Source organism: Mastigoproctus giganteus, chromosome 5, assembly GCF_048544385.1.
Source record: "Mastigoproctus giganteus isolate SK-2022 chromosome 5, ASM4854438v1, whole genome shotgun sequence".
Lineage (NCBI taxonomy): Eukaryota > Metazoa > Arthropoda > Arachnida > Uropygi > Thelyphonidae > Mastigoproctus > Mastigoproctus giganteus.
Window position 1 is genome coordinate 17153769 of NC_143579.1, and position 25251 is coordinate 17179019.

The 25251-nt window shown below is 37.2% G+C and overlaps 1 protein-coding gene across 2 annotated transcripts in view; it reads right to left on the minus strand.

The window, feature by feature from the left end:
• LOC150085207 (ATP-binding cassette sub-family F member 3) overlaps nucleotides 1-25251 on the minus strand; it is a 197423-nt gene that overhangs the window by 167032 nt on the left and 5140 nt on the right. The window contains exon 2 of one of the 2 annotated variants that reach the window (XM_090373096.1): nucleotides 11455-11602. In XM_090373096.1, coding sequence (XP_090229222.1) covers nucleotides 11455-11602 — 148 coding nt within the window. Of the gene's footprint in view, nucleotides 1-11431; nucleotides 11603-25251 lie in introns of those variants that run through there. The other variant, XM_090373097.1, reaches the window with a different exon arrangement.

A 25251-nucleotide genomic window follows, 5' to 3' on the forward strand; every position in this document is an offset into this window, starting at 1 on the left:
AAATTAAAATGAAAAAATCAAAAACTTACATTAGAGTAAAAAATAAATAATTAAAAACCAATTTAACACAATTAAAAAGAATCTAACGAAAATATTCAAAACAATTTTACTTCCTGAAGCTGACAACGCTTTTCAACCATATGTCGTGATCACAGGAATGAAAATTACCGAATAAGGTTGAACCTGAAACTTAAATAGTGATTATTTGTCTTCGCGCATGCACATAAAGGTCCACGCATCGGAGATCAAAAATGGCCCGCAAACATTAACCGAATTCTCGTGTAATTTAATTCCTACGGTTTCTGCAATTAATAGTTGCATATAATTACATTGAACATTAAATAATTTGGCCTCGTTAAATAAAAAAAAAGTATATTTTTCGTTAATGGCATGAAAGGCTAATTCTGATGCTGCTGAACGAGAAGCACGAACTGAGGCTTCATATTGATTTACACAAATATTCAGAGAAAATAGAGTCGAACTTTGGTAAGACTTGTCTTACCAAAGTTTGATACGATTTTCTCTAAATACCAAGGTATTGTGGTTTCTCTGAACTCGTCTTACCAAGGTTCGACGCAATTTTCTCTGAATATTTGTGTTAATCAACATGAAGCTTCAGTTCGTGCTTCTCGTTCAGCAGCGTCAGAATTAGCCTTTCATGCCATTAACGAAAAACATACTTTTTTATTTAATGAGACTAAAATACTTAATGTTCAATGTAATTATACGCGACTATTAATTGCAGAAACCGTAGAAATTAAATTACACGAGAATTCTGTTAATGTTTGGCAGCCATATTTGATCTCCGCTGTGTGGACCTTTACGTGCATGCGCGAAGACAAATAATAACTATTTAAGTTTCAGGTTCAACCCTATTCGGTAATTTTCATTCCTGTGATCACAACATACGGTCAAAAAGCATTGTCAGCTCCGCTTTTCGACCGTATGTCGACCTTAAATCGTTTCCTTAAACGATTTAAGGAAAATAGGAAAATCGTTTTGAATATTTTTGTTAGATTCTTTTTAATTGTGGTAAATTGGTTTGTGTTAAATTGGTTTTTAATTATTTATTTTTTACTCTAATGTAAGTTTTCGACTTTTTCGTTTTAATTTCTGGAGAGTATCATACAGAAGTGTTCTACATACTATATTGTGGTAAACTCCTCTTATTATTTTACAAATATTAATATCAATGTAGAACGTATTGAGTATTACAGCTCTGATTCATACTATCTAACACTTTTGTAACACATTAGCAGATACTTGTATACAGTTTTAAAAATTTCTTCAAAATATTTAATTGCAGCTTTTGATAAAGTAACCAACAAATCAAAAGCATTAGCATTAGTAGAGGTATTTGATGCAAGAAAGCAAGCTTATGCAGCATCAGCCAAAAAAAAAAATAAATAAATAAATAAATAAAAAATAACCACTTCCACTTCACCCATCTGTTCGTTCGAAATACCTGTCCAGCTGAGCCTTAAACTTATTTAGGCTATCAGCTTCCACGACAAGGGATGGAAGTCTATTCCACCAACCAACCACCCGCTGGCTAAAGGCAAATTTCGTCACGTCTATCCTACATCTGTCTTTTCTCAATTTGAATTTATGCCCTCTCAGGTGATTATTCTGAGCAAGAGGAAGAATCCCATCAGCATTGAGCATGCTCAAACCATTCAAGGCTTTATACACCTCTATCAGATCACCTCGCCGGTGCCTAGTCTCCAGACACTGTAATTTACAAAACTTAAGCCTTTCTTCGTAAGAGCACCCCTTTGTTCCATTCACTAATCTTGTTGCTCTTCTCTGTACTCGTTCCAGCATCTGTACATCCTTCTTGAAATGAGGTCTCCAGACCTGTATACAGTACTCTAGGTGTGGTCTGACCATTGCCTTATACAATGGAATAATCACCTCCTTATCCCTGCTAGAAAAATTCCTATATATCATCGACAATACACCATGAGCTACTATTGCAGCCCGTCTGCACTGCTCAGAAAACTTCATGTCTGCCTGCACAACTACCCCCAGGTCCCTTTCATTCTCTACCACTGTCAGTGTAGTACCACAGAGTTGATAAGTTGCTCTGGGGTTTGCTGTTTCCCATATGTAGTACTTTACATTTGTCAATGTTAAACTTCATTTGCCACCTCTCAGCCCATCTGCTCAACCTTTCCAGATCCTGTTGCAGTAGCATAGTGTCAGTAGTGTCCTTGACAACCCTGCCAACCTTCGTATCGTCTGCAAACTTGGACATTAAGCTTGATATACCATCATCAATATCATTTATAAATACAGAAAACAATAATGGACCCAATACTGAACCCTGAGGAACTCCACTAATAACATTAGTCCACGATGAACAGTGTCCATTGATTACCACTCTGTCTTCTCCCCCTCAACCACCCCTTTATCCATAGCAGCAATTTGCCTCCAATGCCACACTGCTCCAATTTGTGCAGCAGTCTTCCATGTGCAACAGTATCAAAAGCCTTTCTAAGATCCAAGTATATAATATCAAAGTTATTCCCTGCATCCAGTTCTTTTGTGACTGCATCATAGTATCCAATCAAATTGGTCAGGCAAGACTTCCCCTTAACAAAACCATGCTGTGTCTGAGCTATAACTGAAGTCTTGTCTAGATGATCCTGCAGTGCTTCTTTAACCAGTGCCTCCATTAATTTTCCAGGAACAGAAGTTAAACTAACAGGTCTATAATTACTTGTGTCGCCCTTTGATCCTCCTTTGTGAATTGGGGTCACATTTGCACATCTCCAGTCCATGGAAGCTCTCATAATTATGGCTAAGGGTTTGCTTACTTCCTTTGCTGCCTCCTTTAATATAACTGGATATATCCCATCCACCCCAGGTGCCTTTCTTGTATTTATCTTCAACAATTTCTCCTCCACTTTACTCTCAGTTATTACAAGATTCTCTAGCTTACTGCCAGAGTTGATTTAAACCAATAATGTCTCACATATAAAGGATGTCTAATACCAACCAGTGTCACCAGGTGGCATCGTCACAAAAATCAAGACAGTTATTGGTTTAACTTATCTGCAACTTCCACTTTTATTAATAATGTCAATTACAAATTAAACAAATTAAGCAAAGTAGATGCTTTCAAAGTTGAAAGCCATATTGGTTTCAACTATCAATGATTAGATTTTAAAGTGGCTTGGTTTATTTTATGCTAAGGAACTCATTTCACTTGCATGCATCTATTTTTAACATTCACAAATGATAATGTTAAAATTTATACCAATTATAACAAAAACAATTTTTTTCACATACTGTATTTTCAATTTTTAATGCTTACATTCACTTATTTGAGACATATCAGTGTCTACAGTGAGCACCAGGGAAATGATAACAACAGTGCTTGGTATTTGGTTTTTAGGAGCATTAACAGTTAAGGCCATATTGCTCCAGGGATATGCGGTGGTCGTTCCCTGACCTTTCTGCATCCTCCGTATTTGGTGGTCACGGACTCGAACCCCGGTCTAATCAAGAAGTGTGTGCTATGCACTGCTGCTCCTGCCCACCTGGCTACAGAGGCGCCGTAACAACAGTGCAGTTGGGCAAATGATTGTTAATGGTGAATGTAGTGTATGGCAAGTTTATTAGGATGTGGAAAGCAAATTAGAGCATTGTAATGGCAAGGTTCACTTCATTAATGATACACAGATTTTGAAGGTCACATTACCCCAAGTAAAAGAAGTGTACTTGGGGTGCCCTGAGCAGAAGGACAAAGTCCATTTAAATTTTTCCACAGATAAATTGTTAGTCTACAATGCCACCCTCAGCATAAAAGCTACAGTCGCAGACAAAAAAACTGCATCACCTTAAAAAAAGTAACATTTGTAGTGAAACGTATAAGATATTGTTTTATTACAGTCATTTTGTGTGTCAGAAAGCAAAGGTACTGCATCAGATAATGCTTCTATTGCATTAGACAGTAAATGCAAGGTATTGCATCAGCCATTTCTATAAATACAGCGTTGGAAGGGTATACACGCTCATTAGTATCCTGTTTTGTGAAGGTGTAAGCATGGCTCCATATGTTCAGTTGACACCAAGAAAAAAAAAAAAGTGTAGTTGTTGCTCTGTCCCAGGAAGGGCTTTCTACGTGTGCTATCGCTGATAAAATAGACTGCCGCCAGTCAACAGTATCCCGGGTGTCGAAATTAAAACGTGAAACCAGTGATGTGAAGAGAAGCCCTGGATCAGGCCGTAAGAGAGTGACTATGCCTTTCCAAGATCGATATTTGAAACGGCTATGCCTTCGTAATCACCATGCTAGTGCTCCTGATCTAAAACTGGACTATGAGATGGCCTCTGGTGTAGAAACACATGCATGAATTATCCAAAGACAGCTTTCGGAATGTGATCTGCATGCCTATCAGCCCAAAAAGCCTTTGTTGACCCAACAAATGAGGAAGAAGCAACTTGCTTGGGCTAAAATGCATGTTTCATGGACAAAAGAGAAATGGGACACCGTCATCTTTTCTGTCAAATCGAAATTCAACCTGCATGGCTTGGATGGGAAGCGATAAGTCAGAAGACGAAAATCAGAGGCATACCATCCTGATTGCATAACACCGACTGTAAAGTTTCCTGCCAGTCAGATGGTCTGGCAATGTATAACAAGCAAAGGGGTGGGGCAAATTAAGTTTATTAATGGAATGGTGAATACAGAAACCTACACTGCTATCTTGAAGAGAAGATCTGGACCAGGCCGTAAGGAGGAGTGCCTGAAACCCGTTATTAAGGATCACCACACAGACTTCCAAAACTGCATTTTTCAACAGGACTCAGCATCTTGCCACACAGCAAAATTCATAAGTTTTATGCTATTTAGATTTAATGACGAGTTTGTTTTCTTGTCTCACAAGGCTTGAAACATACACCAATGTTTTCCCTCGTGTTTCTCCCTTAAGGTGCAGTCATATCTCAGAAATGCTGGCATTACAGTGTTGGAGTGGCCGGGCAACAGTCCAGATTTGAACCCTAATGAAAATTGATGGTACATACTGTTGTCTAAAATTACTCAGAAAAAGCCAACAAGATTCAGCTGCAGGAGAGCACTGTAATGGTGTGGTACCACGAAATTGGGCAACTGTATATCCAGAAGTTAACTCTATGCCAGATCGTTGCAAGGCTGTAATTGCAGCTCGAGGGGAACAACAAAATATTGAGGATTATTTTGCTGATTTACAGTACATAATACTATTACTGTTAACTAGTCATTTCAGTTTGTACACGTAAATGCAACAAAATGGTGTGTTTGGTTGTCATGATTGCCATTTGCATGATTTCTCATATTTCCATTAATTACACATTTTACCCTTTGGGAAGATATGGCAATTAGGTAATCAGGTGGAGTCTTTTTATTGGATTTCATTCACAGAGATATATATCCCATCTAACAAATCTCGAACATTTCTGCAACCCACAATGCAGCGCAAAACACATTATTTGCAAAATTCACAAGTGATGCAGTTTTTTTGTCTGCCACTACATTTTAAAGCAAAAACCAGATGGTTTGCAACACAAATGCCAGCATTAACAAGTATGGTTTGGTATAGGATTTACTGGTGCATTAGCAGAAATGGCTATTTTGTGCCATTAACATTAACAAGTGCAGTGTCACACATTAGCTTCTATTAGCTTTTAACACAGCTGCATTAGAAGCTAATATGTGAAGTGTCACATTGTTAGTTCAGAACCCAAATAATATGTGCACATTATATACAAATAAAATGAAGCAACTAGTTTTTAGTTCAGAAAGTCTGGTTACCTGAAGTTGTGTCTTTGAGGTTACAAGAGGCATCATGGCAAGATCCATTATTTCTTACATTTTGAAGGTTCAACTTTAAAATAGTTTTCAGGCTAGGTGGCAGACAAACAACCATACAGAATCTATAGGTAATGCCATAGGAGGTATCCAAATCATGCTGCCACTACTCCACCAGCTGAAGGGATCTGAGTGTTTTGTGTTGAGGCAGCTGCCAAGGCCATATTACATTAAACAACTGAATATATTTTGCTGCATGTATAGCAAATCTAAAAATTTCACGATTTCACATGTTCTTCCCTAAATTTTTACCTCACCGACATCAACGCATTGTGAATAAACAAATTAATGAAATAAACTTATCTGAAAAAAATAAATAAATAAAAAAAAATAATTAATTTCAAATATATATGTCATAGTTCTTTTTTTTTTTTTTTTATGTAAACCCCAAACATGAGAGGTATTAGAACCTATAGTACTTAGTACCGTGCTTGGGTTGGAGGTTGAGAAGACGAAAGAAGATATTTGTTGACATTGGACTTGAACTTCTGTAGACTGTAATTTTCAGGAAATACATATGAAGAAAGGTTGTTCCAGAAAACGGCAGTTGAATGAATAAACGAGGAAGATGAAAAGTTGGTTCTGTGAGTTTGAAGTTGGACAGTAAATGGATGTTGGCTGGTGGCTGCACGTGTTCGGACTGTTTTGAAAGAGAGAGTGGGAATTATAGAAGCCAATTCAGAAGAACAGTGCATCTGTAGAAGAGGCATGCAGCAGAAACAATACGTCTATGAGACAGCGAGTGGAGAGACTGTTAGAGATGAATCATTAATCAACTTAACTGCCCTCGTCTGAATGGAATCAAGAAGCCTGAGAGAGGTTTTGAGGGCATCACCCCAGATGTGGGAACAATATTCCATGGTAGGGCAGATTTGTGATTTATACAGAGTGAGCAGCTGTTTAAAAGAAAAGTAACGCCGAGAGCGAAAGAAAAAACCAAATTATTTAGAGGCAGAGGAAGCAATATTTGTAATGTGCTTGTGCCAAGAGAGATTAGAAGTCAGGGTAATCCCCAAAAGAGATATATCATTTTGCCTAGAAATCAGAGTGTCAACCAAAGATAAGCATAGGAGCAGAAGAATCCTTGCGAGATATAAGACAAGACTGAGTTTTAGTTCTAATCTCAGTAATATTAATTTTCGGCTACAATCTGATTAGCCCCACTTATGTTTCCTGACAGAATCTCAATTATCAGTTGCTTCAACCACCAATCTTCCAATTTACTCTAATTATTAGTCTACAATTACTTCTGCTTTAAATATATCTGCTCAGATATTCCTCATCATTGACTTCCTAATCTGCAATTTTCTCTTCTGAATTTCTTTGGCTCAAAATCCCTTTACCTTATTCTGTCAAATACATTTGTTGAAATATTGCTCTCCCAACTCAGCAAGTCACTGAGCACTGTTAGACCTCCTTTGAAACTATACTTTCTGCAATCTACCTTTCCAAACCACAATACCAACAGTTTCTAATTTCTAGTTACACAGATCCAGATGTGTAGAGATGTTAAGACTTTTGCTATTATTAAGAGCAAAAGTTATTACTCATAACCGAACAGATCATATTCATTTATCAAGGACTAGCAAACACTAATATTTTTTTGCAGACAAAATATCTCCCCTTCAGGGAGATAATTTGAAATTACAGGAATATGCATACCCCAAACTACAGGAAAATGTTCTACATTTTAAATAGAATGGTACCTTAGAACATTATTCTATCATTGTAAGAGAATGTCTTAATGAAAGGTTCCCCAAAAATCCTGCAATTTTTTTTTTCTGTATGCCATATTAAACACTCTAAAAAAAAAAAAATTGCTGTTAAAGAATTTTAAAAAATTAACCACGTGCTATCATTACATTGTTCAGTGAATTCAGTAGGCATGTAATCAAAAAAATAAATAACCAAAACTTGACTGACATTCATAAAAGAAGAAAGCTTCTTAAAAAATCTTAAAAATTTTTAAAAGTTAAATTATGAAAATATTTGTGAAAGCTGGCAGGGTATGGTAGTGTTTTTCAGTGCAACCCACATGGTGTGGTCAATGGGAAAACTGGTGGGTGGGGGAGGGCAGGCTACAAAGGACATACTAGTATCCAACAGGTACTGGATCTCAATTCACCCTTCAACTCATCATTTTTTATATATCAATCCAAACAACCTTTCTTTTTCTTTTTTTTTTTTGCTGTGTGGCAAAAAATCCTGCAATTTCATTAACTATCAGCAGTGCTTCCATTACAAAAATTAACATTTTGTACTTAATGAAATTAAACTCATTTTTAATATACACAATTTTTGGTATATTAATTTTGATTTATTATAACATGCAAGTATATATACATTACTTAGGCACTTAATCTAAAATCAATACACCTATTTTCAGTCAGTCAATATTTAGAAATATCGATGTGCTTCATTATCAGATAATAAATAAAATACAGTGGACCCCCACTTTACGATATTAATTTGTTTCAAAGACCCCATCATATCATGAAAATATTGTAATGTGAACACAATAATGCACTGTTTTTTGATAATTCGTTCCAAGTCCTCGGAAGTTGAAATTTTCGCTACATAACAAAGCTATTTATCTCTGTAAAAGGTGATTTTTATAGCAGAAATCATATTAGTTTTATATAGAATACTGAATACCATATTTTCCAGTGTATACCACACACCTTTTATCTAAAAATAACTCACCCTAAAATTGTGGTGCATCTTATACACCAGAATAAACAGTAGAGCATGATACAAGTTAAAAGAAAAAAGATAAAAAATGCTGATGGTGCCACACATTTTTACTTATCCCCCCCCCCAAAATGTTGTTTAAAATGATAATTGATAATTATAAACATTAAAAAAGCAAGAATCTTAATTTTCATTTAACTTATATTGGAAAAGCTGCGTCAATGGTGGTGTGGTGATGGAGCTGGAAGAGAATCTTTTACCATCAAGATATCAGAACAACCTTCAGGATCTGGTGTTCTTTCTGATCGCTGCCTCTTGCTACTTATGGTATAAAAATTGTCCAAAGTGGTTTGCTTTTGGCACTTTCTCTGAAGGTTCTTGAAATAACTTAACCTGATCTTCAAATTTGCAGGTCATCAATTCAGTGGTTTCAATATCTGGGTTTTTTCTTACTGTCCTCTTCACAATATCCCACGCAGAAAATATGTCCTTAATTTCTTGCTACACAGTCATCCTCCTCGTGTTCCTCATCTCCACTGTCATGCTCGCCCATCTTCTCTAATTCCTGGAGCTCCTCTGTTATCAACTCCCTTCTGTGGTCTGCAATTAACTCCTCCACATATTCCGCATCAATATCTAGAGCCAAGGACTCACCAAAAGCGATAATTTCCTGCTCTAGAACACCTTCAGCTTCAAAATCATGGATGACTGAAGGCCATAAGTTCTTCCAGGCTGCATTGAGGCATGAGCTGAAACTTCATTCCAAGGACTGACAATCATTTGTACACAGTCTAGGATGTTAAACCTGGTCTTCCAGAATTCCTTTAAGGTGATGGCTCTGTCTCCTGAAGTCTCTTGAAAGCACTTCGCAAGCATCTTCTTTGTGTAAATTTTTTTAAAGTTGTCAATCACTTGCTGATCCATTGGCTGAAGCAGAGGGGTGGTATTGGGTGGGAGAAATTTGCCAGTAATGAAGTTAAATTGTTCCTCCAGAGATCAGGCAAGTTGGGGATCATGACCTGGAGCATTATCCAAAATTAACAGTGCCTTTAATGGAAGTTTTTTTTTTCTAAGTAACCTTTGACTGAAGGATAAAACACTTCAAATACCTATTCATTGAAGGTGTCTTGTCACCCAGGCCTTCTTGTTATACCGCCAAAAGACACCCAACCTGCTTTTGATGACCTTTTGCTGTTTAAACACTCTGGGAGTTTCTGAGTTGTAAACCAACATTGGCTTAAGTTTAAAATCACCACAGGCATTGGACCCTAATAGCAGAGTAAGCCTATCCTTCATAGGCTTATGACCAGGCATCGAGGCCTCTTCTTTGTGATGTATGTTTCCCTAGGCATCCTTTTCCAAAAGATGCTCATTTCATCTATATTAAAGACGTTGAGGAAGGTAAACCTCCTTCTCAACGAGCTCTTGAAACTCCACCTTAAAGTTTTCAGCTGCTTCCTGATCAGCACTGCAAGCCTCTCCATGACTTATGACACTTTTAATATCAGACCTTTTTCTACAACGGTCGAACCAACCTTTTGTTGGTTCGACCGTTGGTTCTCATATCGCGTATCACTAGCTGAAGGTGTTTTAGTATTCAAAGTCCTCAAAAATCTGCTTTGCACATTCACAAATGTATTGTCCAGGAACTGTATCACCCTTCATTTGTTTTTCTTTTATCCACAGCAACAAAAGCCTTTCCATTTCTACAATCAGTTCTCTGCCTTTTTGGACTGTGTTAGATTCATCACTTACTTTAACTTTTTTAAGGTTTTCTTTTTGTTTTACTATGGTAGAAATGGTTGACTGTGAAAAACCATAGTTGTGCACCAATGAACTAATTTTAGCACCATCATGTTTTTTTCACTATTTCTTGTTTAATTTTAATTGAAATTTTCTTCTTACTGCGCTCTTTTGGGGCCATATTATGCAATGTTGTACGTTCAAGAATTCAATACAGTAAATTTATGGAAAGTAAGCACAAAAAAAATTACTTGAACTAAACGATACGAAAACAAAACACTTGCCCAACAATTGTTTCAACACTTTCCCAACGAAAATTTCAAATGCTGCTATTGGCTGAGACAAAGGACCATGTGGTCCAGTTGGAGACAATCGTAAGCCATTGTAGAGTGAAATAAGTAGGCACTAGTGATCACTGGTTAGTAGAATCAGCCGCTCAAATCATTAAAATGCACTACAATTTCACCATTTATTGCTATGTTTTGTTATAAGAATGAATTTTGAATGCATTTGTGATATTTTTCTAAAGCACGTTTCTGGAGGTCACGACCATAAAACAATAAAAACAATTTGCACTTTCCAGTTTATTGGGCTTTTCTGTTAGCCAACCTATTATAAACGGGTAGTAAACTCGATCTTATTGCATTTGCGATAATACCAATAACTGGAATTCTGTGGGTTTTTAACTTACAGTATTATAGTGAAATGTGTTTCCCCATTCACTGAAATCATAAAAAACAAAAATAAATTTTCAGAATCTTCTCTTTATTCCTATTTTTTAAGCTCCATTTAATAGAATTAAAATTCAATTTGCAAACGTGATGACAATATCCCATGCTTACTACATATTGTATAGTGAAATGTATTTTATTATGGAGAGTCCATCGTAAAGTGATTTGATCGTATAGTGAACCCATCATAAAGCGGAGGTCCACTGTACTTGGTGCTAAGCTTGTGTGATTTTATACTTAATTTTACAACTCCTAAATTTTGTTCAAAGGAGTTGAAACCAACGAATTTTTTCTAACTGTTAAAGAAAACAATTTCACATTGCCTTTAACAATTTCACATTGCTTTAAAAAAATGTACATGTAACAGTCTAAATTACTCTTTGTTTTTAAAGTTATTATTTTTATATACCTGTTACCAGAAACTGTAGTTACCCTTTTAATGTATGATGTAACCTTGCACAAATTTCTTTTATTTCTTCTAGGTCTTTATTTTCTCCAGCTACTTGGTGCAACATATCACCAACTGCTTCATATATATGTTCTGATGATTCAAAGTCATCCTTATTTTCATCTAAGACACCTATTCCAAAATATAATCTAGTTATAACATGCTGTAGAGATATGGATAAACATTTATTTTATACTTATCATTTTGGCTACTATTTTTGTATGGCAATCAATTATTTTTTACCATTCTGATAGTTTTGTTAATATTATTTCCATATAAAAATTCAATTAATTCCATGAAAACAATTATTATTGTAAAGGAAAACACCCCTCTGCATGCATTCATCAAAAATAAATTTAATAAAAGCTAACTAATATTCTAATAAAACAATAATGAAAACATTTCAGTTCCCTGAACCCTACCTCAATAGTAATATATACAAAAATTAAACTATAAATTACATAGTAAAATGAATAACAGCAAAATGCAAAAAAGGCCTTAAACTGGCACACCCTGAGGTCACTCTTATAGACAAATGATAGATGCATGTCCTGTTGGCTCCTTCCTACTACTGGCTGGCTTTGGTGGAGGGATGTACTATCTTCCATGACTATCTGTCGATTCCCCAATAACTGCTGGTCAGCAGACATTGGTAGCAGGCACAATATTGGAAGCAGAGTACTATAGGGTTGAAAGAGGATGGGTACTCCCTTCTAGAAAAATTAGAAAACAGAGCTAGCCAGGGCAGACCCAGTTACCTTTCCCTAAAGTTATACTGTTGAATAACGATTTTATACAGAAAGCCTCAATATATTTATTCTTATGTTATTTTTCCCACCCAGGATTTCAGGATTATCCAGCTTGAAAGTTTTTTGGATATCTGAAACCAGGTAAGATTAGGCTACGGTGGTCAGCACACTCATTTAATCTGGTTTTCATCTGCTGGTGTAACTGTCATGCATAATATTTTTGACAGCTTCCTCCTTTCTGGGAATGGGGACAGTAGGACGATGATGGGAAGGATGGGATGGTTAGGGGAAAGGAGAGCTCCAAAAGCCGGTGATGGTTTTTTTGTATAGATCCATAGATTACAGCAGCATTTCTCAAACTGTGTTATGCGAAAAATCATAATTAATAATTTAAAAAAATAAAATAAATAAATTTTGCTTATTTGTAGTGCACACAAATTTTGTATCATTATAATATTTAACATAATTTTTTTTCAGTTATTAATATACTGGCATAGACTAATAATCAAATAGACTGTGGAACACTATTTTGGCAGGCTCTGCATAGAGAATTATGTGTAGAGGTAACGACATCTACGAAAAAGTAGCAATGCGGTGATCTAGTATGCCATTCATATGCGATTTAGCCTGGAGCACATGGGTTGAAGGAAAGGAGGAAGTGAACTGATATCATAATTAAACTCACTTCCTTGTATAAATTTTTTTTGATAATTATCAGTATTTCAAAATATTATTATTAAAATATGTGACCATGGATTTGTGGTTGAAAAAAGGAACTTTGAAATGAGAAGCAAAGTAGTACAACTATGGTTGATGAAAACAAACACAATATTGTCACACTTCAAAGTGAGGATGAATAATCGCAGCCTTTTGTTCCCCAAAAATCCAAAGTGAAAAAACAGGAAACAACTAATAAAAGACCAAAACAAAAGTATGATCATAGTTCTTTGAATTTCAGCTTTACATGTGTTGGAAATAAAGGTGCTCCTGATGCACAGTGCATCGTATGTAATAAAATATTAGCAGCAGTTGTTTGGCTCCTGTTAAACGTGTTTCGTAAGTGTTCCATGAATATGTTGTGAGATGAAAAGTATTCCATGACTAAAAAAAGTTTGGAAAATGCTGGATTATAGTACAGGTGACCCCCGCTTAACGCTGATCATTCGTTCTGGAAAAACAGAGCGCTAAGTGAATCCGCGCTAAGCGAGCGCCGCTTTCCCATAAGGTAACATGTATTTGTGAGCTGCGGTCGGTGCCATAGGATATTTCCTAATCAATAATAAACGGTAATGAAAAGATGCACAAATGTCGGTCAAAATATTTAATATTCAAATATTTGCACATATAAAATATTCTGCATTACATACGTATAATTATGTGGTAACTACTTGCGTCTCAAAAGTAAACAGAATTCCATTTAAAATAATGAATTTAATTGATTTAATTTAATGGATGAATTTAATCATGAAAAATGTGTGGATTTTGAGTTGAACTTTGGCCCTCTTCCAAATAAACAAAAAGGGGTATTAATTTTAAATGGCCCACAGCGTTACCACCCAACAATAAAGTCAACCGATCCTTCGCCGCTTTGAAACTTGGCATGTTTTTTGTTCTTTCAATATGAAACTTCTTTTAGGCATTCGTTTCCACAAAAGTCCTGTTTCATCTATGTTAAAAACTTGTTGAGAAGTATAACACATAATACCCCTCTTCAATAATTTTAACAAGTTCTTTTTTGAAAGTTTCGGCTCCTTAATCTGCACTAGCGGCTTCTCCCAGGATTTTAAATCTATTCTACCAGTTTTAAATGGTTCCACATTTTTTTTTTTTTTAGGCGAGTTTTCTTCAGATCATCGTACTGTATTGGCTAATCTCTTTCTCTCTCTCTCTCTCTCTCTCTCTCTCTCTCTCTCTCTCTCTCTCTCTCTTTTTAATATTTAACTTAACTGAATTCTGCATTGGAATATTATCTTCAATAAAATTAAAGTCTTTCCATTTCAATCCTAATAGCCGGTCTAGTCCTAGTTGCTTGCAGTGGAACAGCTATCTTTCCCGCTGCTAAAATTAATTCTTTATTTTTTCATAATTGTTCTTACAGTTAAATTTGCGAGTCCTAAATTATGGCACACATCCGCTTGTCGTTGACCGGAATCGATTCGCTTCAAAACGTCTAATTTAATTTTCAAATTCAGTCTTTTTCTTACATTTACAGTCTTCGTACTGCACCCAGACGTTGTTGCATTTTCATTCCTGTCGGTCATTATTAGCTCTTCGAAAATATAACTGCGTTGGTTGAATTAATTATGATACAATGTTCAAGTAAACTGTCCGTTACGCACGATGTCTAATACTGTACTGAGTGATGATTAACTAGACTTCGGATAAATGCATATAACGCTGTCACAGATCACTATAACGCGCAAATATTACAAGCAATATATTTGATCATTTTTTAAAATGTTGATCTCGGAACTACGTAACAAGTGACTGTACTTAAATTAGCGTGAGAGAAAATTTCACTGAGCGTGGGAAAATTGCTCAAGTCGGCGTGGGAAACGTTTTAATGCTGTTTTGCTATTCATTTTCAAGCTATCGACTCCATCAAATGAAACGATTTCGTTAAATATGTCAAAAATGTAATCTGTAAAAAGAGCGTTATAATGATCTGTGACAGCGTTATAGTCAGATACGGGTTATAATATAAGAACAGTGTTATAGCGAATCAGCGTAAAGCGAACCGCGTTATAACGGGGGCCTGCTGTATTGGAATAGTTGATAATTAGGGTTTGTTTTGTCTGTTCCATTTCTATTAAAAAAGCTACACAATCAAAGAGCCCTGAGGATAAGGCTTTTTATTATAGCTACCTTTACATTATTAAGATAGTTAAATTTTTAATTTCATATTGTGCTAACTGTCAGTTGATTTGTAGCATACACTAGTGAGGACATGATTAGTCTCTGTTGATGGATACTTCCAAAAATGACAACAAAAGGTAAAGGCCATGGCAATGCTTTTATAAACTATTACTGTGCCTCTCTAATTACAGGAAAATTAGAAATTCATATTTTGTATATGGTGTACTGTATACATAAACTGTATATGGTGTACAAGTGCATGCACTGCAGAAGTATTAATATTTCAAATGAAGGGTGAGGCTAAGATTTCCTGGAAATTTAAGAAATAACAGAAACATCAGTCTCTTCTGCAGTTTATATTTCACCAAAATCCAAAACTCTTGAACCAATCTGGACAGAGCAGTATTTTTCAGATCACATATGAATACGTCTTCTATTGTTGGAAGAGGGGGAGAGAAAGAATTTCACCAGTTTGCCAAGATGAATACTTTCTATTAGAAGTATATGCCACCCTTGAACTGCTAGAATGGATTGTCTATAGTAAATCCAAGAGATGAAGGATATGGATACTGTATATGGAAAGAGGTGTGTGTGCACATGTATGCACACTGAGACAGCATGTGTTTATGCTGAAATGATATTTGATTAACCAGCTTACTTTGGCTTTACAATAAAGGGGGATGCCACCAAAGCTCCCCACTACATCTCCATGTTGCACTGTGATTTTTGTGAATATATCAAAGAAATCATAAGAATTTGAAGAAGTGAGTATTCTAGTGTGTTGTAACTGCAAAATAAAAACATTTGGATAAAGCCAGTCCCATGTGTGCTGTTTACAATGGGATGACCAGGTAAGGCCCTCCTAGTGAACTTAAGTTCACACAAAAACATTGTTCCCAATTATTTGAATTAAATTATCTGAGTTTTGTTTTGAACTTTGCTTTCATTTAAAATTGTTTCAAGCTTAAATTTTATTTTTTATTCTAACCATAGTAGGCTCGGTCCATTTATAGTTTCATTAATGTGCTACTATAGTTAAGATGGATGCTATCTTGTTGTCATAGACAGTTCAGTCAAGGATAATGATGATAAAGCCTTTATTGACTTTGCTTATATGAATAAATTTCTCCTTCTCAAGAGAGTCTAGTACTTTAATTTCATCACAGATGGTTACTGGGACTTCGAGGGAGAGGTTTCTTTTTAATTATTTGTCCATGCTAGTGACCTTGCCAGAATGTGCCAGTTTAATATCAGTAATATCAGCCATATGGTGCAAGTAACTCCTAAACTTTTCCTGCAACAGGCAAAAAATTTAAAAAAAAAAAAAAAAAAAAAAAAAAACAACATTCTTGCCAGTTTTACTTCCAGATGCTGATCCAGCTGATCTTTTGAATTTCCTTGACGTATCAGCCTCAAGTTGGCTAAAAGAAAGCCACCAACGATCCAGTCTATAACTCTTCTCCATAATTTGAATTTATGGCTCATAACTCTAGTATCGTTTACAACTATGAAAATTTTACATTTATTCATTTTACTAAGCACTTCCAGAGTCTCACTGACCTCAATCGAACCAACTCTAAGGTACCTAGTTACCAAGGTTAGTAACTCACATATTTAGTCTTCCCTCAATGTTCACCCTTCTTGCACTTGGAATGCTGTGTTTAAGTGTGGAGATTGCAATCTCACCACAAATCACCCATCGCTAGACCTTTTAAAGAAGACTGTCTTTTTTCTTTAGGCAAAAATCTCCACACTTAAATACAGCATTCCAAGTGTATTCTTTCTTAGGAGGGCCTTATAAAGTGGGATTATAACTTCCTCTGTATGAGCAAATGTTTGATTAATCATCCATAGGACACTGGGCATCCATAGGACCCTTCTTGATGACTACATCAAAACTTCCAAATCACTTTCTTTCTCTCCTGTTTTTAAGTGAATCCCTCCAAGCATAAGTTATTTTAGGGTTGTTATTTCCAAACTAAAACCATGCATTTGGAAGAATTAAAACAGTTTATTTTTCTGACCATCTCCAAAGCCTATCTGAATCATCCTAAAGGACTATTGCTTGGCATTTGTCATTACCCACTTTCCCAGTTTTGATATCATTAGAAAATTTTGACATCACACTTTGTATGACTCATCAAACCATGAGTCATATAAGAAGAAAAATTATTATAGCATTCATATTTCATTTTAAAAATCATCATTCTTCCATACAATGCAAATGTGCCTATTTTTAATTTTTTTTCACACTTCATCCAGGATGGTCTATGCTTTATCCCTTTTGTCCCAAAGACTCAAAGATATCAACTAAAACAACTAATGCCATATATTTGTGTTAGAATTTTTTATGTGTGATAAGCACAAAGACTAGCTGTTGTTTTAGTTTCCTTTTGCTGTTCCTTACGTAGGCATGAAACATGGCCAGTTCCATGTCCACCACCCTGCACAGATCACAGCTTACTGAGGTATTTATTGACCCCCCCAACTTAATACTCTACAATAAATAAGATTGATATTATGGTGAAACAACTGAAAGTGGAATCTGATCACATTAACATTTGTAATTACATTGGAGTTCCACCAGCCCATCTCTGGAACTCACCTAAGTTAATTTCAAGCATTAGCATTAGCAGAGGCATTTGATGCAAGAAAGCAAGCTTATGCAGCATCAGCCAAAAAAAAAAAAAAAAAAAAAACACTTCCACTTCACCCCTCTGTTCATTCAAAATACCTGTCCAGCTGAGCCTTAAACTTATTTAGGCTATCAACCTCCACCACAAGGGATGGAAGTCTGTTCCACCAACCAACCACCCGCTGGCTAAAGGCAAATTTCCGCACGTCTATCCTACATCTGTCTTTCCTCAATTTGAATTTATGCCCTCTCAGGTGATTTTTCTGAGCTAGAGGAAGAAACCCATCAGCATTGAGCATGCTTAAACCATTCAAGGCTTTATACACCTCTATCAGATCACCTCGCTGGTGCCTAGTCTCCAGACACTGTAATTTGCAAAACTTAAGCCTTTCTTCGTAAGAGCGCCCCTTTGTTCCATTCACTAATCTTGTTGCCCTTCTCTGTACTCGTTCCAGCAGCTCTACATCCTTCTTGAAATGAGGCCTTCAGACCTGTATACAGTACTCTAGGTGTGGCCTGACCATCTCCTTATACAATGGAATAATCACCTCCTTATCCCTGCTGGAAAAATTCCTGTATATCATTGACAATACTCCATGAGCTACTCTTGCAGCCCGTCTGCACTGCTCAGAGAACTTCATATCTGCCTGCACAACCACCCCCAAGTCCCTTTCATTCTCTACCACTGTCAGTGTTGTACCACAGAGTTGATACGTTGCTCTGGGGTTGCTGTTTCCCATGTGTAGTATTTTACATTTGTCAATGTTAAACTTCGTTTGCCACCTCTCAGCCCATCTGCTCAACCTTTCCAGATCCTGTTGCAGCAGCATAGTGTCAGTAGTGTCCTTGACAACCCTGCCAACCTTTGTATCGTCTGCAAACTTGGACATTAAGCCCGATATACCATCATCAATATCATTTATAAATACAGAAAACAATAATGGACCCAACACTGAGCCCTGAGGGACTCCACTAATAACATCAGTCCACGATGAGCAGTGTCCATTGATTACCACTCTCTGTCTTCTCCCCCTCAACCACCCCTTTATCCATAGCAGCAATTTGCCTCCAATGTCACACTGCTCCAATTTGTGTAGCAGTCTTCCATGTGCAACAGTATCAAAAGCCTTTCTAAGATCCAAGTATATAATATCAAAGTTATTCCCTGCATCCAGTTCTTTTGTGACTGCATCATAGTATCCAATCAAATTGGTCAGGCAAGACTTCCCCTTAACAAAACCATGCTGTGTCTGAGCTATAACTGAAGTCTTGTCTAAATGATCCTGCAGTGCTTCTTTAACCAGTGCCTCCATTAATTTTCCTGGAACAGAAGTTAAGCTCACAGGTCTATAATTACTTGTGTCAGCCTTTGATCCTCCTTTGTGAATTGGGGTCACATTTGCACATTTCCAGTCTATGGGTACCTCCCCTGAGTCCAAGGAAGCTCTCATAATTATGGCTAAGGGTTTGCTTACTTCCTTTGCTGCCTCCTTTAATATAACTGGATAGATCCCATCCACCCCGGGTGCCTTTCTTGTGTTTATCTTCAACAGTTTCTCCTCCACTTTACTCCCAGTTATTTCAAGATTCTGTAGCTTACTGCTAGAGTTGAATACACCTCTGGCATTCCCCTCGCTGAATAACTCCTCATGTGTAAATGTCGATGCAAAATATTCATTTAGTTTGTTAGCTACCTGAGCAGGATCATCAACACTTGACCCATCAATATCAAGTGGACCAATCTGATTCATCCCCTTCCTTCTAGAGTTTACATAAGTAAAGAACTCTTTGCTGTTTTTCTTTGCATCCCTTGCCAAGGATTTCTCGTAATCTGCCTTCGCCCGCCTAACCTCCTTTGCAACTTGGTTGCATATCAACTTGTATCTATCATAGGCTTCTGTGTCATGTGTTAATTTGTATGTATCCCATGCATTTTTCTTCTCTGCCATATGCCTCATTAGTTCATCTGATATACATTTTGGCCTAAACCTTGAACAATATTTCTTAGTTGGTATGTAAAGCCTAGTAGCTTCCAAGATAAGTTCTTTGAATGCTTCCCATTTTGAATTTGCTGTTGGTAACATCATCAGTTGGTCCCACTGTATAGAATTTAAATACTGTCTCAGTCCATCGTAGTCGCCTTTACGGAAGCAATAACCCTTCCCTTTACCCCTAATGGTAGTTACCTTTTTGAGTAAATCCCACTTCAGCACACTGTGATCACTGCCACCTAGTGGTTCATTTATCTGCAGATTCTTAATGCATGAAGAATCACTGCTGATAATCAAATCAAGAGTATTACTCCCTCTAGTTGCCTCCCGATCATGCTGATGTAGAAAACAATCATCCAATAAATCCACAAAAGCCCTGCTAGTGTGTGAGTAACCAGCCCCCAAATTCCAGTCAATATCTGGGAAATTAAAATCTCCCATTATAAGACACCCTGATTTACTGGCCCACTCTATTTCCCTGTACAGTTCCTTATTATACTCATCAGAGTCATTAGGCCTATAGCACACTCCTACTCTCAATTTTGATCTCATCGGTGGGTGGGCAGGTACCCTGATAATGGAATCTGATCACATTAACATTTGTAATTACATTGGAGTTCCACCAGCCCATCTCTGGAACTCACCTAAGTTAATTTCAAGCTTGGAGAGATGACTGAAATTTGATCAATATTTAGCAAGCTCTGGAATATGACTAATTAATAACTTCCATGTAGATCAGTGGTCACAAAGAATAGAGAAAAATTCATATATGAGAACAATCTGAAAAGTAATGCCTCAGTTTATAATCTCTGCACTAGGAGATACAAGTTCCAACTTATTTCTCTATATAACTAATAGTTTCCTAGTTGATGTGTGTGCAAACCATGTCTGTATGGGTGTTCATTTAAATATATCTGATTTAAGTGGAAGCATCATCTGAACATATGGTTCAAAGAATTAACTTTGCAACCGTGATGTCTGCATTATCAGGGTACCTGCCCACCCACCGATGAGTGAGCCAACAAGCTCTGAAATGCATCTGGGTGGTGGTGCCCTCTGAGAATAAATAACAATGGTCTCCTCTACTAGAGAAGCATTATTTATTCGAAGTAGTGCAATACCTGGTATCTCGTTGTGAAAGTAGCCGCAATATGAGATAAAATCAAATGTGGTGTATTTACACCTATATTAAATAGTTAATTTCAACCCATAACTTATTATGCCTTGTGCATTTAGTCTTTAAAAAAGTTAATGCAATTGCAATGGGCAGTTATTGAGTTTTTGACTGCCATAAAGGATGCTTTAAAAAACTGACTACAGATAAATCCTAAATTTACCACTATGATCCAGAAAATATAAACTGACCATAAAATATCTAGACCATAAAATATTCAAAGTCCAAGCATCAGCCAGGTTCATTATGGTTAGTTTTTCCAAAAAGAACCACAGATTTTGAAAAAGGTGGTAACAAGATGAAAAACTCAGGGTTTTTTTTTTTTTGGAGGTAATAAAAATCAGAAACTAAAAACTGTGCAGTTGTTATACAGATAGTAGCAGTAGTAATAGAGGCATGTGATTCAAGGAAGCAAGTGTATGAGCTTATGTAGCCTCAGTCAAAAAAAAAAAAAAAAAAACAATTTTGCACATCCATTCCCCCTAAAAGTTTGTCTAGTTCCTCTTTGAATTTATTTAAGCTATCAACTTCCACAACAGATGGTAGTTTGTTCTAGCAATTAACCACCCACTGGCTAAAAGCAAATTCCGCACATCTATCTACAACTGTCTTTCGTCAATTTGAATTGACGAAAGACAGTTCTGCTTGCTCAGATTACGTTTGTAATCTGAGCAAGCAGAAGAATCCCATCAGAATTCAAAGCCTCAACCAGATGACCTCACAGGTGCCCAGTCTCCAGCCACTGCAATTTGCACAACTTAAACCTTTCTAGGTAAGAGGACCCTTCATTCCCCTCACCAATCTTGTTGCCCTTCTCTGTACATGCTCAAGCAAATCTACATCTTTTCTAAAATGAGGCCTCCAGGCCTGTATGCAGTACTCAAGGCATGGCCTGACTATTGCTTTTTACAGAGGGACAATCGCCTCCTTTTCCCTGCTAGCAAAATTCCTGTATATCATTGACAAAAACCCATGACCTGCTCTGGCAGCCTGTCTGTCTTGCTCAGAAAATTTCTTATCTAACTGCACAATCACTCCCAGGTATTTTTCATTTTCTACCACCTTAAGTGTAGTACCACAAAGTCGGTAGATTTCTCTGGGGTTACTTCTACCCATATCAATCAAAAACAAATTCATCTTTCTACCTCAACTACTTTTGTTTCAATACTAATTTTTGACCTTCCCTAGAATCTGCCAAAAGGTTTCGATAATCGGCGTACATACCTGCTCTGATGCCTACTCTGAGTGTGCTGACTCTCTTTAAAAATTACAGCTGTGAAAAACCGATAAGTGTTTGCCTTTTTATTTACCTAATTGTTATTTTATATTGTACTTTATACATAGTCATACAGTTCTAGTTAAGCTGGTTATTTTTATTTTTAATTTAGATAAGAGTTTTTGTAGATTACTACTTAATTTTAGGCCAAAATGGATGTCAGATGAACTAATGAGGCATATGGCAGAGAAGAAAAATGCATGGGATACTTACAAATTAACACATGACACAGAAGCCTATGATAGATACAAGTTGATATGCAACCAAGTTACAAAGGAGGTTAGGCGGGCGAAGGCAGATTACGAGAAATCCTTGGCAAGGGATGCAAAGAAAAACAGCAAAGAGTTCTTTACTTATGTAAACTCTAGAAGGCAGGGGATGAATCAGATTGGTCCACTTGATATTGATGGGTCAACTGTTGATGATCCTGCTCAGGTAGCTAACAAACTAAATGAATATTTTGCATCGACATTCACACATGAGGAGTTATTCAGCAAGGGGAATGCCAGAGGTGTATTCAACTCTAGCAGTAAGCTACAGAATCTTGAAATAACTGGGAGTAAAGTGGAGGAGAAACTGTTGAAGATAAACACAAGAAAGGCACCCGGGGTGGATGGGATCTATCCAGTTATATTAAAGGAGGCAGCAAAGGAAGTAAGCAAACCCTTAGCCATAATTATGAGAGCTTCCTTGGACTCAGGGGAGGTACCCATAGACTGGAAATGTGCAAATGTGACCCCAATTCACAAAGGAGGATCAAAGGCTGACACAAGTAATTATAGACCTGTGAACTTAACTTCTGTTCCAGGAAAATTAATGGAGGCACTGGTTAAAGAGGCACTGCAGGATCATTTAGACAAGACTTCAGTTATAGCTCAGACACAGCATGGTTTTGTTAAGGGGAAGTCTTGCCTGACCAACTTGATTGGATACTATGATGCAGTCACAAAAGAACTGGATGCAGAGAATAACTTTGATATTATATACTTGGATCTTAGAAAGGCTTTTGATACTGTTGCACATGGAAGACTGCTACACAAATTGGAGCAGTGTGACATTGGAGGCAAATTGCTGCTATGGATAAAGGGGTGGTTGAGGGGGAGAAGACAGAGTGGTAATCAATGGACACTGCTCATCGTGGACTAATGTTATTAGTGGAGTCCCTCAGGGCTCAGTGTTGGGTCCATTATTGTTTTCTGTATTTATAAATGATATTGATGATGGTATATCAAGCTTAATGTCCAAGTTTGCAGACGATACAAAGGTTGGCAGGGTTGTCAAGGACACTACTGACACTATGCTGCTGCAACAGGATCTGGAAAGGTTGAGCAGATGGGCTGAGAGGTGGCAAATGAAGTTTAACATTGACAAATGTAAAGTACTATACATGGGAAACAGCAACCCCAGAGCAACGTATCAACTCTGTGGTACTACACTGACAGTGGTAGAGAATGAAAGGGACTTGGGGGTGGTTGTGCAGGCAGATATGAAGTTCTCTGAGCAGTGCAGACGGGCTGCAAGAGTAGCTCATGGAGTATTGTCAATGATATACAGGAATTTTTCCAGCAGGGATAAGGAGGTGATTATTCCATTGTATAAGGCAATGGTCAGGCCACACCTAGAGTACTGTATACAGGTCTGAAGGCCTCATTTCAAGAAGGATGTAGAGCTGCTGGAACGAGTACAGAGAAGGGCAACAAGATTAGTGAATGGAACAAAGGGGTGCTCTTATGAAGAAAGGCTTAAGTTTTGCAAATTACGGTGTCTGGAGACTAGGCACCGGCGAGGTGATCCGATAGAGGTGTATAAAGCCCTGAATGGTTTGAGCATGCTCAATGCCGATGGGATTCTTCCTCTAGCTCAGAAAAATCACCTGAGAGGGCATAAATTCAAATTGAGGAAAGACAGATGTAGGATAGACGTGCGGAAATTTGCCTTTAGCCAGCGGGTGGTTGGTTGGTGGAACAGACTTCCATCCCTTGTGGTGGAGGTTGATAGCCTAAATAAGTTTAAGGCTCAGCTGGACAGGTATTTTGAATGAACAGAGGGGTGAAGTGGAAGTGGGTTTTTTTTTTTGGCTGATGCTGCATAAGCTTGCTTTCTTGCATCAAATGCCTCTACTAATGCTAATGCTATACATAAAACCGTTATTTCGTTCGAATCTTGCAGCCGTTGTTTTGATATAGAGTAGTAGGGAATTCAAATTTTTAATTGTGGTAACTAGGTAGCTCTAACGTATAATTATATAGCATATTATGCATCACTGCATTTAGGATTCTATTATATAGCATAGTAATGATTCTATTAGATAGCATAATTGACAATTAATTAATTAAATTTATTGATCTTATTAATTTAAATTATCATGTCCCAGACTAGAGCAGCAAAGCAACAGGCACAAAGTGGTAGGAGTGCTGTGACTCGGGAGAGAACTGAGGGGGCGATTCTCCAACGTATCACAGCCTAAAAAAATGTGCAACGTGTGAAATGTTTGCCAAACTCTCTGGAACAGAACATAATCTAGCCAAGGAGGATGTCTTTGTGTGTGCCAGGTGCAGAGAGTGTCTAGAAATTAGACATCAACTTAGCGTTCTACTGGGCATCTATGAGAGCTTGAGGTGTAGGGTAGATGCCCTCAAAGAAATTAATATGAGGGGCCCGTCAAGCTCTCAGCTGCCCAACTCAACGCCAGAGCTCACTCCTGGGCATCAGGCAACACAGCAGCAATCTCCAAGGCAGAATGCGCTGGTCCCAAAGGAACTAGTTATTGTTGGTGACTCTACTGTCAGGGAGATGGGATTACTGTATTTCCCCATGTATAAGATGCACCTTTTTTCAAAAAATTTGGGGTCTAAAAACTGGGTGCGACTTATACAGTGGGTGTAGATTTTTTTTACTTGCATTTCCCGCTTGTTGTCTTTGCACTCATTGTTTCGCATTTGTTGCCGGTATTAGGTTACGTTTTGCCATGTTCTGCCCAGAAATGGCTCAGAAAAGATTTTTGTACAGTGCTGAATTCAAGTTAAAAGTGATCCAGTTTGCAAAAGTGAATGGAAATCATGCTGCTGAACGTAAGTTTGGTCCTCCTCCAACTGAGAAA